The following is a 15271-nucleotide window of genomic DNA, read 5'->3' as shown; positions in this document are numbered from 1 at the left end:
GAAGTCACAGATACAGATCATGTCATCAGAGATTCCAGGGCGACTTTGTTTATTTTATAGTGAATTGTCTTTAAAAGTATAATTAGGAATTGGGAAAATATTTTTTAATCTCCAGGGATGTGTTAAAAGTACAAAACAATTTGCAGCTCCTTTATTGTCCAATCACAGGATGGGGGTGTATCCTGGACCAGGCTGTATTGTTAAACCGCAGTGCAGCAAATAGAGAGGTCTAAGGGAAGTGCTGGGTCTAAATAATATGATGCTAAACACACACTGTTTAATTTACATTCTCCTATCTACAGTATCTCACAAAAGTGAGTACACCCCTCACATTTTTGTAAATATTTTATTCTATCTTTTCATGTGACAACACTGAAGAAATGACACTTTGCTACAATGTAAAGTAGTGAGTGTACAGCTTGTATAACAGTGTAAATGTGCTGTCCCCTCATAATAACTCAACACACAGCCATTAATGTCTAAACCGCTGGCAACAAAAGTGAGTACACCCCTAAGTGACAATGTCCAAATTGGGCCCAAAGTGTCAATATTTTGTGTGGCCACCATTATTTTCCAGCACTGCCTTAACCCTCTTGGGCATGGAGATCACCAGAGCTTCACAGGTTGCCACTGGAGTCCTCTTCCCCTCCTCCATGATGACATCACAGAGCTGGTGGATGTTAGAGACCTTGCGCTCCTCCACCTTCCATTTGAGGATGCCTCACAGATTTTCAATAGGGTTTAGGTCTGGAGACATGCTTGGCCAGTCCATCACCTTTACCCTCAGCTTCTTTAGCAAGGCAGTGGTCATCTTGGAGGTGTGTTTGGGGTCGTTATTATGTTGGAATACTGCCCTGCGGCCCAGTCTCTGAAGGGAGGGAATCATGCTCTGCTTCAGTATGTCACAGTACGTGTTGGCATTCATGGTTCCCTCAATGAACTGTAGCTCCCCCAGTGGGGACATGGACAGAAGGGGGCGATAGAGAGCAGCATGATCAACCAGGTTTTTTGCAGAATACAGAAAAGGAATCTCATAGTGAGTATAAACAGCATGTAATACACCATTTATTCATCGTTTGTAATCATGTGGGTTTAGTGACACTTTAATTTCCAAGTCATTTTACACATGGTGTGTGTGTATATCCCCTCGTATATAATATGCCTTTATTTATACTCTGCAAAAAAAATTTGTAACTGCTTAAAAAATTGTTAGCTTGAATTAGGGCTGTTTTTGTTCTGCGCTTACTTAAAAGTCCATCTAAAGCTACATCTAAGCCTACTCTGTCCACAGAGCAACCACGTCGCTGTGCGATTTCACTGCAAAACAAAAAGCGCTGTCATCCTGTCACAGGAAGTGGAAAAATGATGGATCTGCTGGTAGAATAACCCCACAATAGTACTTACCGTCGTATCCTCAATATTCCCGTGTATGACATTGACATGCACTCCTTCTTTAGTCACCACCATGGAAAGGTCACCTTTTCTCATTGTTTCCTCTCTCTTTGGAGTCTTCTTCCAGTGAAGCTTTTTCTTTGACTTTTTTTTGGTGACCTGCACATTCTCCTCACCACACTCTTCCTTCAGGAGTTTGGTTAAAGTCTTCAGTGTTTGGTCATCGTTGTCTACAAGGTGGATGTTTTTGATGCTCTTGACTCCTTCTTCGTTTTCTGCGTATTGTTTGATGGATTTCAGAATATTCCCCACACATATGTCTACAGGAATTCCAGAGACTACGAAACCAGCCACAGAAATTGCAGCAGAGTTGAGACCATTCTCTGCAGCCGTCTCCAAGCTGCGGGTGATCGCTTTCCGCAGTAGCCGCTCGCATTTTGATTTATCCCTTTCACTATATTTAGGACCAACTGTATGAATCACCTTTTTGCAGGGCAAATTCTCCACATCTGTTATCTCATTCTCCCCCGGCTCCAGCTCCCCTTCTTTCTGGACAATGCGTTCACATTCTTTCTGAAGTTTGGGCCCTGCTGCTTTCAGCAAAGCCAGTGCTGGTTCTCCAATGGGCTTTAAATCTTTATTTGAGGCAATAATGATGACATCAGCACTGTGCTGGCACAGGTCATCTTTAAACAGAGCCATCGTGACTTCATTTTGGAAGTTGACTTGGCAAAGAAATTCAGCTTGGCTAGGCTGATGACCTGAAATTCCGGTATCTCCATCCTTCTGAAAATATATCAGACAACCATATTTATTCTTTGCTGTATTAATGTACATGTCTTCATTATCAATACAGAATTTTTTGGCTCCAGGTTTGTCAATGTACAATGTGTCAGAATGAAGTGTAGAATCCATTCTTGTTACACAGGCTTCTGCTTCCTCTACATCTATCTTTAAACCGGACAAGGAGATGAAATTCTGTTTCTTTACAACCTCCACATTCTTTAAAATTCCGTTCCATTCTTTCTTCCGTTCTTCCTCCATAAACTGCAAGGCTGCCACCGACTTCAGCTTGATGTCCTTCTGCACCAAAGTGTTCTTCCCCACAAAGTCATGGATCTGCTGGTAGGCTTCTTCTACGGATGAAGATAGACCAGCGATCACCACCCCATTTCCTTCTTTCCCAGAGAGCTCCTCTATGGAAACTTTAATTCCGCCAGCATTACACATCTCATTTAGAAAAGACTTTAATCTTCCCCACTCCGGACTCTGAGTAACACTTTTATCCTCAACAGAAACCCGCTTACAGATCAATTCTTTCTCTAAGATTTCTTCAGCATTTTTCAGATCTTTATCAGAGTAACCAATTACGATGACTTTAATATCCTCCACCTGAAACATTGCTTTAATGTTGTGAAGAAGGTTACGAGACATTTCTTCATTGTCCACTGCCATCAGAAACTGGATGATGCTTGGATCAAGATTAATGGATTTGGACTTCAGGTCTTGCCTAGTATTTATAATTTCACATTTGGCAGTGAGCACTTCATCTTTCGGCCCATAGAGTTTCACTGCCTTAGAGGTTCCGTCATAACTAATCTTCACATGTGGAGAATCTTCCTTGATGCTTTTCTCCAGGCCATGTGCTAACATTAATTTATAAGCTGCGGGTTCAAGAGGAACCTCTTCTTCCACTCTACTCAGCTGTCTAATGGTTTCTTCTACTAGTTTTCTGAATATTGGCTCAATCTTCCCAACATCTTCTGAATTACCTGCAATGAAAGCCTTTTCTGCAGCTAAGTCTGGTTTTATGAGGACTCCATCATATGATGAACTGGAGACCTTTGTCCTGATGGCTTCCCACACTGGTGGCTTCAGGTCATACTCTATGACTTTATACTTTGAAATTAGAAGCGAGAACTCTGCCTGGACTTTATCGCTCCAGGTTGGTGCTATCTTTGACAGGGTGCGTAGATGAGCGGAGAGGTTGCTGGGAAAAGACAGTGTAATGAGAGGTTTGGAGGCACCTGGTTTTGGCCATTTCACATCACAATAGTGATCTGTCATGTGCTTCTCTATACTTTGTTTTATTTCTTCATTGTTAAAGATAAACTTCAGTATTTCTGCACATATGGGACATTCTACAGGTCCAGGTGTCATGATATGCGTTTCTTTCTTTCCGTACAACCATTGGCCAATAGACGGGTAATATGGGTAAACGGAGAGCACTGAGTTGTGAAATTTATGCTGCTTTGTTAGAACCGTCTTTACAACTGTAACAAATAGATGAAAATTGTATTAGTAACACATAGTGGCTCATGAAAAGCTCTTTGTTTAGATAGTTTTGGTCATGGCCTTCATGTCATTTAGAACTGGAGCAAAAAATTAACTAAAACTGGTAACCTCATTTTGGTCTCAGATTTTGTAGAATGCAGTGTGAAGGGTACATATGATCTGTTGTACAATGTAGCAAGATAGTGTTGGAAAAAAACAGTAGTCTACAAACTGTGGCTTGCAGGCCAGATGCGGCCCTTTGCCTGCATTTATCCCACCCTTGGGGGGCATTTTGCATTTGAAGATTATCCCCTTGTATTGGTGGTCTGTGGAGGGGGAAGATGGATTTACCCCTGCACACTACTGAAGGAACCTCTCACACAGGAGAAACCCTAGAGTGTCACAGAACCTTGGTTAGAGTTGGACTAGATCAGGGGTCTCCAAAATATGTAAACAAAGGGCCAATTTACTGTTCTTCAGACTTAAGGGGGGCCGGACTGTGGCCATTGGGAGTAAAAAATGTCCCAACGTCAGTGGGAAAAAAGAATTCCCCCATCGTTTGTTTCAGTGGGAGTAATTGTGCCTCATCATTGGTGTCACTGAAAGGAATTGTGTCCCTTCATGGTGTCATTGGGCCCCATTGTTGATGTCAATGGGTGGAATAGTGTCCTATCGTTGGTGTATTTGGGAGAGATTGTGTCACTTCATTGGTGTCGGGGGGGGGGGGGGGGGTTATGTTTCATTGTTGGTATCAGTGGATAAAACAATGCCTCAAGGGCCCGATAAAAGCAAGCAAAGGGCTGCATCTGGCCCCCGGGCCATAGTTTGAAGACCTCTGGACTAGATGATCCTACATCCTGTAGCAAATTGTTGGTGGTGCCTCCAAATTACTGTGACATCAACAGGAGCCCCTGTATTATAAAAAAAATGCACCTTGTGGTGAGAAATGAAAGCCTTCTAAAACACTACACAAGACTGGATACCCAACATGAGCTAGTCATCCTAGTCCAGCCTTTCTCAACAATTTCAACATTCCCTTAACCACTTTCCACCCAAGCCAATTCTGAAACTTCCCTCCTACAGGTAGAAATCATAATTCTTTTGCTAGAATATTACTCAGAACCCCCAAAAATTATATATATATATTTAGCAGAGGCTCTAGGGAATAAAATTGCAACTTTTTTTTTTTTTTTTTGCAACTTTTTATGTTGCATGGTATTTGCGCAGAAATTTTTCAAACACCTTTTTTTTTCTAAATTGTTTCATGAATAAAACAAAAAACAAAACACTAAAGTTAGCCTGATTTTTTTTTTTTTGCATAATGTGAAAGATGATGTTACACCGAGTAAATAGATACATAACATGTCACACTTTAAAATTGCACACACCTGTCGAATAGCGCCAAACTTTAGTACTTAAAAATCTCCATAGGCGACGCATTAAACCTTTTTTTACAGGTTACCAGTTTAGAGTTACAGAGGGGTCTAGTGCTAGAATTATTGCTCTCACTCTGACGTTCATGGCAATACCTCACATGTGTGGTTTGAACGCCGTTTACATTTGCGGGCATACATATGCGGGCGAGACATACGTATGCGCGTGGGGATGGAGGCGCGTGGGGATTGTTTATTTTACTTTCATTTTTTTTTTATTTTTATTATTTAATTATTTTTTTTTTTTTTTTGGGGGGGGGGGATTTAAAATGATCCTTTATGCGGATGATGTTCTGCTGTTTCTGTCTGATCCACATGTCTCCATCCCCCAATTATTGTTAGAACTGAAAGCCTTTCAAGGTATTTCTGGTTTGGGGGTTAACATTTCCAAATGTTCTATTTTGTCTTTGAACCCACCTAATTGGTTACAGGTCTCTTTGAGGGAAAGCTTCTCTTTCTCATGGTGTGCTAAATCTTTCAGGTACTTGGGCGTGCAGATTACCCCCCATTATGAATCACTGTTCATTACAAACTTCCCTGCCCTGTTTGCACAGATTAAATCCCTCGTATTCCACATGGTATTCCTACCATATCTCCTTCCTGGAATTACAGCAATGAAGATGACCATACTAACTAAATTATTATTTTATTTTCGGGCCCTTCCGGTCAATGTCCCTTTCTCTCATATTGCATCTCTTCAAAGGGAGATATCCAAATTTGTCTGGAATGGTAGGAAGCCTAGATGCCATAGACAAGTCCTCCATGTTCCTCAACAGTTGGGCAGTTTGGGCCTTCCAGATCTGTGGTCCTATTACCTCTCTGCAAAATTTACTCAAATCGCCCAATGGCATTCCACGAAAAGCGATATTCCGTGGCTTGCTTTTGAACAGGCATCCATTTCCCCCTGCTTCTTGCAGACCCTACTTTGGTTTAAAACTAGGGTAGTTAGACTTACACTTCAATCCAATAAAATCATTCACCATTTACACCAGATATGGACAAGATTCAAGGATAAATATAAACTGGTTTCAGATGTATCCCCACTGACCACATATTTGGGTGAGCTTGACACCCCTTCTTTCTCTCTAGACAGGCGCTCTCTCACTCCATGGATATCTAGGGGTTTAGTATCACTTAAATCCATGTCTATTAATAATTTATTTTGCTTGAACAGCTTTGTTCTATTCATAAGATTCCCGGTTCCGAAGCTGACAATTACCGTATTATTAGGAATTTTTTTTCTCTCACAAGGCTCCTTGAATCTCTGTCCACCTTACACACCATTTGAGGTCATTTGTTACTCCTCCCCTAGGGGTAGGGGTCTGATCTCAATTTTTGTACCACCATTTTAATGAATCTCCCCTCCCTGAGAAGCATAAATATATGCTGAACTGGGAGCGGGACCTGGAATGCTCCATATACCTATCAGAATGACATAAAATGTTGCGTAACCTTCGCAAATGCACCCATTCTACCACTAGTAGAGAATCCAAGCTTAAACGTTTTATTAGGTGGTACGTTACCCCTGTGTTGATACACTCATTCAAAATCTTTTGTAAATATAATTTTTTTTTATCACTTTTATTCTTATAAAACACACCTTGTAATAGGATCAAGGCATGAGAAGTCCTCTTTACAGAGAGATGTGGGGTCTACAAGACCCCACCTCTCTCCTCTAGGCTGGAAAGCCTAAAATTAAAAAACAAAACAAAACAAAAAAAATGATCTTGGCTTGCAACCTGAGGAAACAGCAGTGTTTACAACTGCTGAGTCCGGAACGTCATGCCTGGCTTCCGAAGGTCAAAGAGATGACCTGGGACCATCTGGTCCTTGGTCAGCTCTATGGTAAATGCCTGCTGCCAGCTAGTTCATTTTCCGGCTCGCCGATCGAACGGGAAAGCCTGTAGAAGCACTGGAGGGTGGCGGGGGAGATGTTCCCTCCCTCTGCCAGTAAAAACAATCAAGTGGCTGAACAGCCGCTATGATTGTTTTTACGGTGCAGGGAACCGCCAGCTGAAAACAATGATATCTGAATGATGCCTGCAGCCGCATCCATCATCCCGATATCCTTACTCAAAGTCCACAACGTCATATGACATACTGTGGGTGGGAAGTGGTTAAAATAACTTTACGGTCTCAGGGAACCCCTGCTAATGATTACTATATCTACAACTCATGATACATTAGTGAGAGGGTCAGTGGGTAGAATGCTCGTTGCAAGTGGGGAAGAATCCCCCCATTCCCGATAACTTAAAAGATGAAAGGTGTCAGTGTGAACTTGAAGTATCTCACAAAAGTGAGTACACCCCTCACATTTCTGTAAATGTTTTATTATACCTTTTCATGTGACAACACAGAAGAAATGACACATTGCTACAATGTAAAGTAGTGAGTGTACAGCTTGTATAACAGTGTAAATTTGCTGTCCCCTCAAAATAACTCAACACACAGCCATTAATGTCTAAACCGCTGGGTGAGTATACCCCTAAGTAACAATGTCCAATTTGGGCCCAATTTGCCATTTTCCCTCACCGGTGTCATGTGATTTGTTAGTGTTACAAGGTCTCAGGTGTGAATGGGGAGCAGGCATGTTAAATTTGGTGTTATCGCTCTCACTCTCTCATACTGGTCACTGGAAGTTCAACATGGCACCTCATGGCAAAGAACTCTCTGAGGATCTGAAAAAAAGAATTGTTGCCTGTTCTGAGTGGAACCTGTCCTGTTAAACCGCTGTATGGTCTTGGCCACCGTGCTGCAGCTCAGTTTCAGGGTCTTAAGAATATTCCTATAGCCTAGGCCACCTTTATGTAGAGCAACATTTTTTTTTCAGATCTTCAGAGAATTCTTTGCCATGAGGTGCCATGTTGAACTTCCAGTGACCAGTATGAGAGAGTGAGAGTGATAATACCAAATTTAACACACCTGCCCCCCATTCACACCTGAGACCTTGTAACACTAACGAGTTACATGACACTGGGGAGGGAAAATGGCTAATTGGGCCCAATTGGGACATGTGCACTTATGGGGTGTACTCACTTTTGTTGCCAGCAGCTTAGACATTAATGGCTGTGTGTTGAGTTATTTTGAGGGGACAGCAAATTTACACTGTTATACAAGCTGTACACTCACTACTTTACATTGTAGCAAAGTGTCATTTCTTCAGTGTTGTAACATGAAAAGATAGAATAAAATATTTACAAAAATGTAAGGGGTGTACTCACTTTTGTGAGATACTGTATCTGAGAGGCAGACATTCCTCATTGCTCAAGGAACCCCTAGAAACTTCTGGAGGGACTCTAGGGGTCCATTGCACACTGGTTGAGAAACCCTGCCCTAGTTACACCTGACATTGGTTTAAACTCTTCTTTAATCCATCCAAAACTGGAAAATTTGGCTGAAGTTCCACTCTGTGACTCCTTACAAAATCTCAAACCTTTTACCTTCAGCACTGGAGAATGTAATGATGGCGGCACCTTCTTCCGGTAACATCTCTTTCTTCTCTATTTCTCCACCTCCATGCTTTGCACTCTCGAAGTAAAGTTCGAGGAAGTCCTCCGATGTGTTGGCAGGGAGACCCTCCACCCTGATGCTTCTAGTGTTCTCCAGACGTTTGGCTCTCAGATTTTGTTGTTTGACTCTCGGACTTCCAGAAAACCTTCTAATGAAGTCTGGAATATCTGCGAGAAGACAAATTACAATCAGTTCACTGAACAAATGTGTACACGGGAGGAATATCCAGAGACATAAAGCAGAACTCTAGTCAGGGTTTTTCACTTTTCTGCTGTGGGTAGAGTGGAGAAGGGTTAGAACTTCTGTAATGTTTTTAGGCTTCATTTATGCTGTTGATTATGGCCGCCGTACACTGTACAAAGCAGTGTGTTTCTTCAGGGGGGATCACAGGTGTTTGCAATCAGACATGGTCAAAAAGGCTATACAAATCAATGATAGGCTGACAGGGTGTGCGCAGGGGGTGTGCCAGGGTACACCCTAATTACTATGTGCTGTGCCGATTCCCCCTACTGCCCAGCCCCCCCCTTCTAGGCCTCACACCCAACAGTGCTGCTGGCTTCCCTCCTCTCCTCCCGGCTGCTGTGGGGTATGTTTTAGGAGCACAGAGCTTTTCCCATTCATTCACTGCCCCGTGCAGCTGAGGCTGCAGAGAAAGGGGTGTGTGTTTAAGCTTTGGGGTGCACATGTGGTTGGGGGCAAACGAGCAGCCCTGGACACAAACTGTCTGCATACAGGGCTGCTCATCCATCCCTAACAGCATATAAACGCTCAAAAGTGCAAATAGCCTCTGCGCTTATCAGTCTGTCAATGATTTATACAGGCTTATTGGTTAGGTGCGGCGCGGTGTGGGAGCAGAAAGCACACAGAGTCCTGATTTGCCAAATATCGATGTATTGAAGAACCTGTCAAACAGTTCCAACAGGCCCAGCAAGGGAGCTCATCCGACCACATCCGGCCTTGAAAAAGTATTCACACCCCTTGAAATTTCCCACTTTTTAACATTTCAGTCATGTTATGTCGGGATTATTGGGGATTAAATAATAGGTAATTAACTAATAGAATAAAAATGATTTTAAAAGCCATGTATATTCATATCTTATGATGCTGAACAGTACAGCATGGCTTCCATCTTGTTCAGGGTGAAAGGAAGTTCATATATGTTCTGTTGCAAAATGTCTCTTACAAGTTTACAAAGGGTCTATGGTTTCAACAGAGATCTTTGTATTTCTTTTAAAATTATAAATAAGTGCCTTTAGACATCTCTATCAGATAACGGACAATTAGCGAGACACCATACTAGTCTAGCTTGTAATCTTATCTGTATATAACAATAGACAATGGCTCAGTGTTCTTCATCAGACATTTAAAATATAAATGTTAAAGATACATTATTATGTGTGAGAAGATATTAGCCATAATTATGTCATTATATTATGTAAGGCATATACATATATATTTAGGAATGTTATATCTCATTTTTGGTTTATATTCTTGCAGTAGTAATCTTACTTAGAATACATTATTATTAAGTGTAAGAACATATGTATCTCGTCACTAATTACCTAATTTCAGAGAAGTTTGTGTCTAAGTGTTCAGAGGTATCATAAATTCTACCAGTTCTAGACGAGATGTCTGACAGTCTATGGCATGGTCAAATAAGTAATGGCTTTTCATTGGCCAACAGGTCAAAGGTCATCAGATAAGGATATAGTGGTAATTATGTTAAATACAAAATTTAATGAACGGTACGATACTGCCCTCTATAGACGAAATACCAAATGCAGTTTTGGGATAGTTGAGATATTCCCATATAGAAATATTATATTGTATTAAAAATAATTATTATTGAAATGGTTTACCAGATCCAATAATTGCCAGAGAATGATGGAGATACAGATGGACATTTATGTATGTACTGGGAGTATGGACAAAGTTTTATGTTGTGTTTTGTGATTACTCTTACATATAGAGAAATCATCCTTTAATTTTATTATACCAAGTATTGGGTTAATTATCAGGAGAGGTGTGTCTCTGACCTCACCAGTTTAGGTATAGAATATCCCAACCAATAGGGATAATGTTTCATCCCTCTGGGTTTAACTTATGGTAATTTTTATAGTCCTTTGTACTTACCATATAGAAGAACAGCCCAGATATGAGAGAGGACACACACATCACATTACATTACACTACTGACAACACACCTTACACTTACATCACACACGCTACTACGTCCATCTATAGACTCATCCAGACATACTCCATCTTGATCCACATCATTCATTTGAAACTTGGAGGGAAGCCACTATCTTAAGAAAGGCATCCATCTTAGGACTCTGGTAATGACCATTTGAAGCTAGCGGCCATCTTAAGTGTGGTAAATATAACAATGCTGTATTATTTGATTTTATTCAATATTGTTTATTCCTTCCTTATATGTTTTATATTGCATATTTAAGGGTAATATGATTACAATCCCAGCCGTATGAACCATAGTAGATTTTTCTCTAAAAAGCTGATTTTTGTTTTTATACATTTTTATTAATATCAGATTTAGTGCATTATTTGCAATTTTAAGTCTTCCGTTTTGCATGGCTTATTCTCACTCATCTGCAGTGAAGTGACTTTCGGCCATGCATTGCGCAGACAATTATGGTCTGTTGATATAGAACACCTATGGTTTATGCTTTACCTGGAGAAATGGTAATCTTGCTTTCGTTTTTGCTTTCACTTTCATTTTGTTTCAGTTTCACTTTCATTATTGAGCTAAACATCACATTGCATTGATTGTTTGAAGTTAGTATTTTTTCTGTAGAGTTATCTTTTTGTGTCACTTCTTGTTTGATCATATATTGTGATTACATGTCTTGAGAATAAATATTTTTATATAAATTCCATACTGTAGACTGTACTCACTAAGATTGGTATATGCTTTTAAAAAGAAATTAATCAATTAAAAATAATTCTCGACATATTGATTTGTGGCAATAGGTGAAGACTCTCATTTCTCATAGATCTTTGCTTATTAACCATAAATAGACACTGTTATATTCAGAGCAGTATAAATATTCTGACATAATGAAGTACGAGCGCGAATATAATTATTAAATATTCTTACAGTTACAACCAAAAATGTAAATGTATTTTATTGGGATTTTATGTGATAGACCGACACAAAGTGGCCATAATTGTGAAGTGGAAGGAAAATGATAAATGATACAAATAAATCTGTGAAAAGTGTGGCTGCCCCCCAGAAGCAATACTTTGTAGAACTGCCTTTCCCTGCAATTACAGCTGCAAGTCTTTTTGGGGATGTCTCTACCAGCTTTGCACATCTAGAGAGGACATTTCTGCCCATTCTTCTTTGCAGAATATCTCATCTCTGTCAGATTGGATGGAGAGCGTCTGTGAGCAGCAATCTTCAAGTCTTGCCACAGATTCTCAATGTGATTTAGGTCTGGACTGTGACTGGGCCATTCTAACACATGAATATGCTTTGATGTAAACCATTCCATTGTAGGTCTGGCTGGATGTTTCGGGTCGTTGTCCTGCTGGAAGGTGAACCTCCGCTCCAGTCTCAAGTCTTTTGCAGACTCTAACAGGTTTTCTTCCAGAATGGTCCTGTATTTGGCTCCATCCATCTTCCCATCAACCCTGACCAGCTTCACTGTCCCTGCTGAAGAAAAGCATGCCCGCATGATGCTGCCACCACCATGTTTCACAGTGGGGATGGTGTGTTCAGGGTGATGTGCAGTGTTAGTTTTCCCCCACACATAGCGTTTTGCTTTTAGGCAAAAAAGTTAAATTTTGGTCTCATCTGAGCAGAGCTCCTTCTTCCACATGTTTGCTGTGTCCCCCACATGGCTTCTCGCAAACCGCAAACAGGATTTCTTATGGCTTTCTTCCACCAATGGCTTTCTTCTTCTCACTCTTCCATCAAGGGCAGATTTGTGGAGCGCACGACTAATAGTTGTCCTGTGGACAGATTCTCCCCCCTGAGCAGTGGATCTCTGCATCTCCTCCAGAGTTCCCATGGGCCTCTTAGCTGCTTCTCTGATGAATGCTCTCCTTGCCCGGCCGGTCAGTTTAGGTGGACGGCCATGTCTTGGTAGGGGCCTGGCCGGTCAGTTTAGGTGGACAGCCATGTCTTGGTAGGGGCCCAGCCGTTCAGTTTAGGTGGACGGCCATGTCTTGGTAGGGGCCTGGCCGGTCAGTTTAGGTGGACAGCCATGTCTTAGTAGGGGCCCGGCCGGTCAGTTTAGGTGGATGGCCATGTCTTGGTAGGGTTGCAGTTGTGCCATACTCTTTCCATTTTCCTATGATGGATTGAACAGCGCTCCGTGAGATGTTCTAAGCTTGGGATATTTTTTTTTTTTTAATAACCTAACCCTGCTTTAACCTTCTCCACAACTTTATCCCTGACCTGTCTGGTTTGTTCCTTGGCCTTCATGATGCTGTTTGTTCACTAAGGTCCTCTAACAAACCTCTGAGGGCTTTACAGAACAGCTGTATTTATACTGAGATTACATTACACACAGGTGGACTCTATTTACTAATTAGGTAACTTCTGAAGGCATCTGGTTCCACTAGATTTTAGTTTGGGGTATCAGAGTAAAGAGTGATTGAATACAAATGCCCCCCCCACACTTTTCACAGATTTATTTGTATAATTTTCCTTCCACTTCACAATTATGTGCCACTTTGTGTTGGTCTATCACATAAAATCTCAATAAAGTACATTTAGGTTTTTTGGTTGTAACATGACAAAAGTTGGAAAATTGTAGGGGGATGAATACTTTTTCAAGGCACTGTACAACAGTTTAGAGCAGAGTCAGCAGTCTTTGGATCTGAGCTCCAGACGGCGTCTGTCACGATGATCGGAGTGCAGACTGGCCAATCCAACCCAAAACAGAGCTTCCTGAAGAGGTAGACGTAAGCCCTTCTCTCTCCCTACTGGAACCTCTCCCTATTGCTAGTTCTGTCCCTGACAGACCGATATCCTGTCCCTACCATAGCCATTCGCATAAAGTGGGCCAAAACCTGGGGGCAGGGACTTAAAAAGACTCTGCATGACCCAAGATGGCCACCAGGGATCCAGCGTATCCAACCTAGTGCTCCAGGGGACTGAGCAAACCATAGAGAAACCCAGTTTCTACCGACTTCCTCCTCCAACTGCATTGCCATTACGGAAGAGCGCCACCTACAGCGGAGACTGCAGACTGCACCTTCCTACAGGCTTTGGTCGCAAGCACCTGTGATCCTTGCCTGCAGAAATATGCTGCTTAGTACAATTTATGGCCACAATCTGCCCTGTGAATAAAGTGGTGTATGACAAGGATCACTTAAAGTATAACTAAAGGCCAACCTTTCTTTTTTTTTTTTTTCGTTTTGGACAAAGTGAAATTAAACAGGTTAGAGTTTTATTGCTGTCTGTGGCCCCGTTAGGGAGATTCCCCCTCTCTATTGGTCCTGGTTATGGTTATCATTAAAAGTGAAATTAACAGAAAATCCCAAAGTAAAAGTAATAGAGGAGAAATCTTCCCCATTCCTTGGGGGTCCCCAAGGAATTCTCCTAATTTCCTCTCACTTCCTGTTTTGGCTAGGGGACAGGAAGTGAAGGTGAAACTCCCCAATTGGACACAGATGGCATAAAAACAAACCGACAGAGGTTGTAACTCTCCATTACTCTATCCAAAATGAAAAAGTTTTCCCTATAGTTCTACTTTAACAAATATCTAAAACATCAACTGTCCCTTAAAAAATGTCCACACCACCGTACATAAGTCAAATCAATGCTTTATTGGTATGCTACAAATATTATATAAAACCACCATGAAGGTGGGACTATAGGAACACCCCTCACATGTAATACCCCTACACATAGAACACATAAAAACTGTTCAGAACAATCCCACCAAAGAGTATCCAGCTGAAAAAGGGAACTCACACTCACACCAGGTTAAATATATCTAGCCCAGTGATGGCGAAAACTTGGCACCCCAGATGTTTTGGAACTACATTTCCTATGAGGCTCAACTACAGTGCAGAATGCATAAGCATCATGGGAAATGTAGTTCCAAAACATCTGGGGTGCCAAGGTTCGCCATCACTGATATAGCCCATACTTAATAAAGAGTGCATAAAACCATCCCAGTGTCGTGGAAATTAATAGGGCTTGGAGCATAGAAACCTGCTCAGTGCGCTCAAGATTATTACGCACCAAACTCTATTAATAGCTTGTACTGAAAAGTACAATTGTACCGCTCTTTTGTATAACGGTCTCCAAGCGCTCGGTAGCAAAGTAATTGAACAGACAAGCTTGCTGTAGTCAATTCAATGCTCTCTGGAGGGTCCCTCTGAGTAACCGAACTCCTCCAGGACACATCAGGTTTATTTAACAAAAGGGAGTTACAGGGAGTGGCTTCAAGACCACCAATCACAGAACACGTATACGTTCAAAAAACACAATAGAAACTGTGGAGTACATGCCCATGAATGGACACGAGCGAACAAAGGGCTCAACTGCCACAAGGGGCACATGGCTTTTCATTGTTCATTCATGTCAATCCATAAACATGAATCCATTACCTGTTAGTGGATCTTCATCAAACATGATTCACATATAAAGCATATTTGATAGTGACCATTCTATTTGTTCCAGT

General features: G+C 41.4%; 1 protein-coding gene across 1 annotated transcript in view; it reads right to left on the bottom strand.

Annotated features, from left to right (window-relative positions):
* LOC309557593 (protein mono-ADP-ribosyltransferase PARP14-like) overlaps positions 1 to 15271 on the bottom strand; it is a 254593-nt gene that overhangs the window by 215969 nt on the left and 23353 nt on the right. The window contains exons 5-6 of the mRNA XM_082260388.1: positions 8540 to 8776; positions 1405 to 3665 (exon numbers count right to left, since the gene is read on the bottom strand). Coding sequence (XP_082116514.1) covers positions 1405 to 3665; positions 8540 to 8776 — 2498 coding nt within the window. The remainder of the gene's footprint in view (positions 1 to 1404; positions 3666 to 8539; positions 8777 to 15271) is intronic.

This window comes from Pelophylax lessonae, assembly GCF_965119305.1.
Source record: "Pelophylax lessonae genome assembly, chromosome: 6".
Classification (NCBI taxonomy): domain Eukaryota; kingdom Metazoa; phylum Chordata; class Amphibia; order Anura; family Ranidae; genus Pelophylax; species Pelophylax lessonae.
Note: the sequence above shows the minus strand (reverse complement) of the source record. Positions and strands in the feature narration are given on the sequence as shown.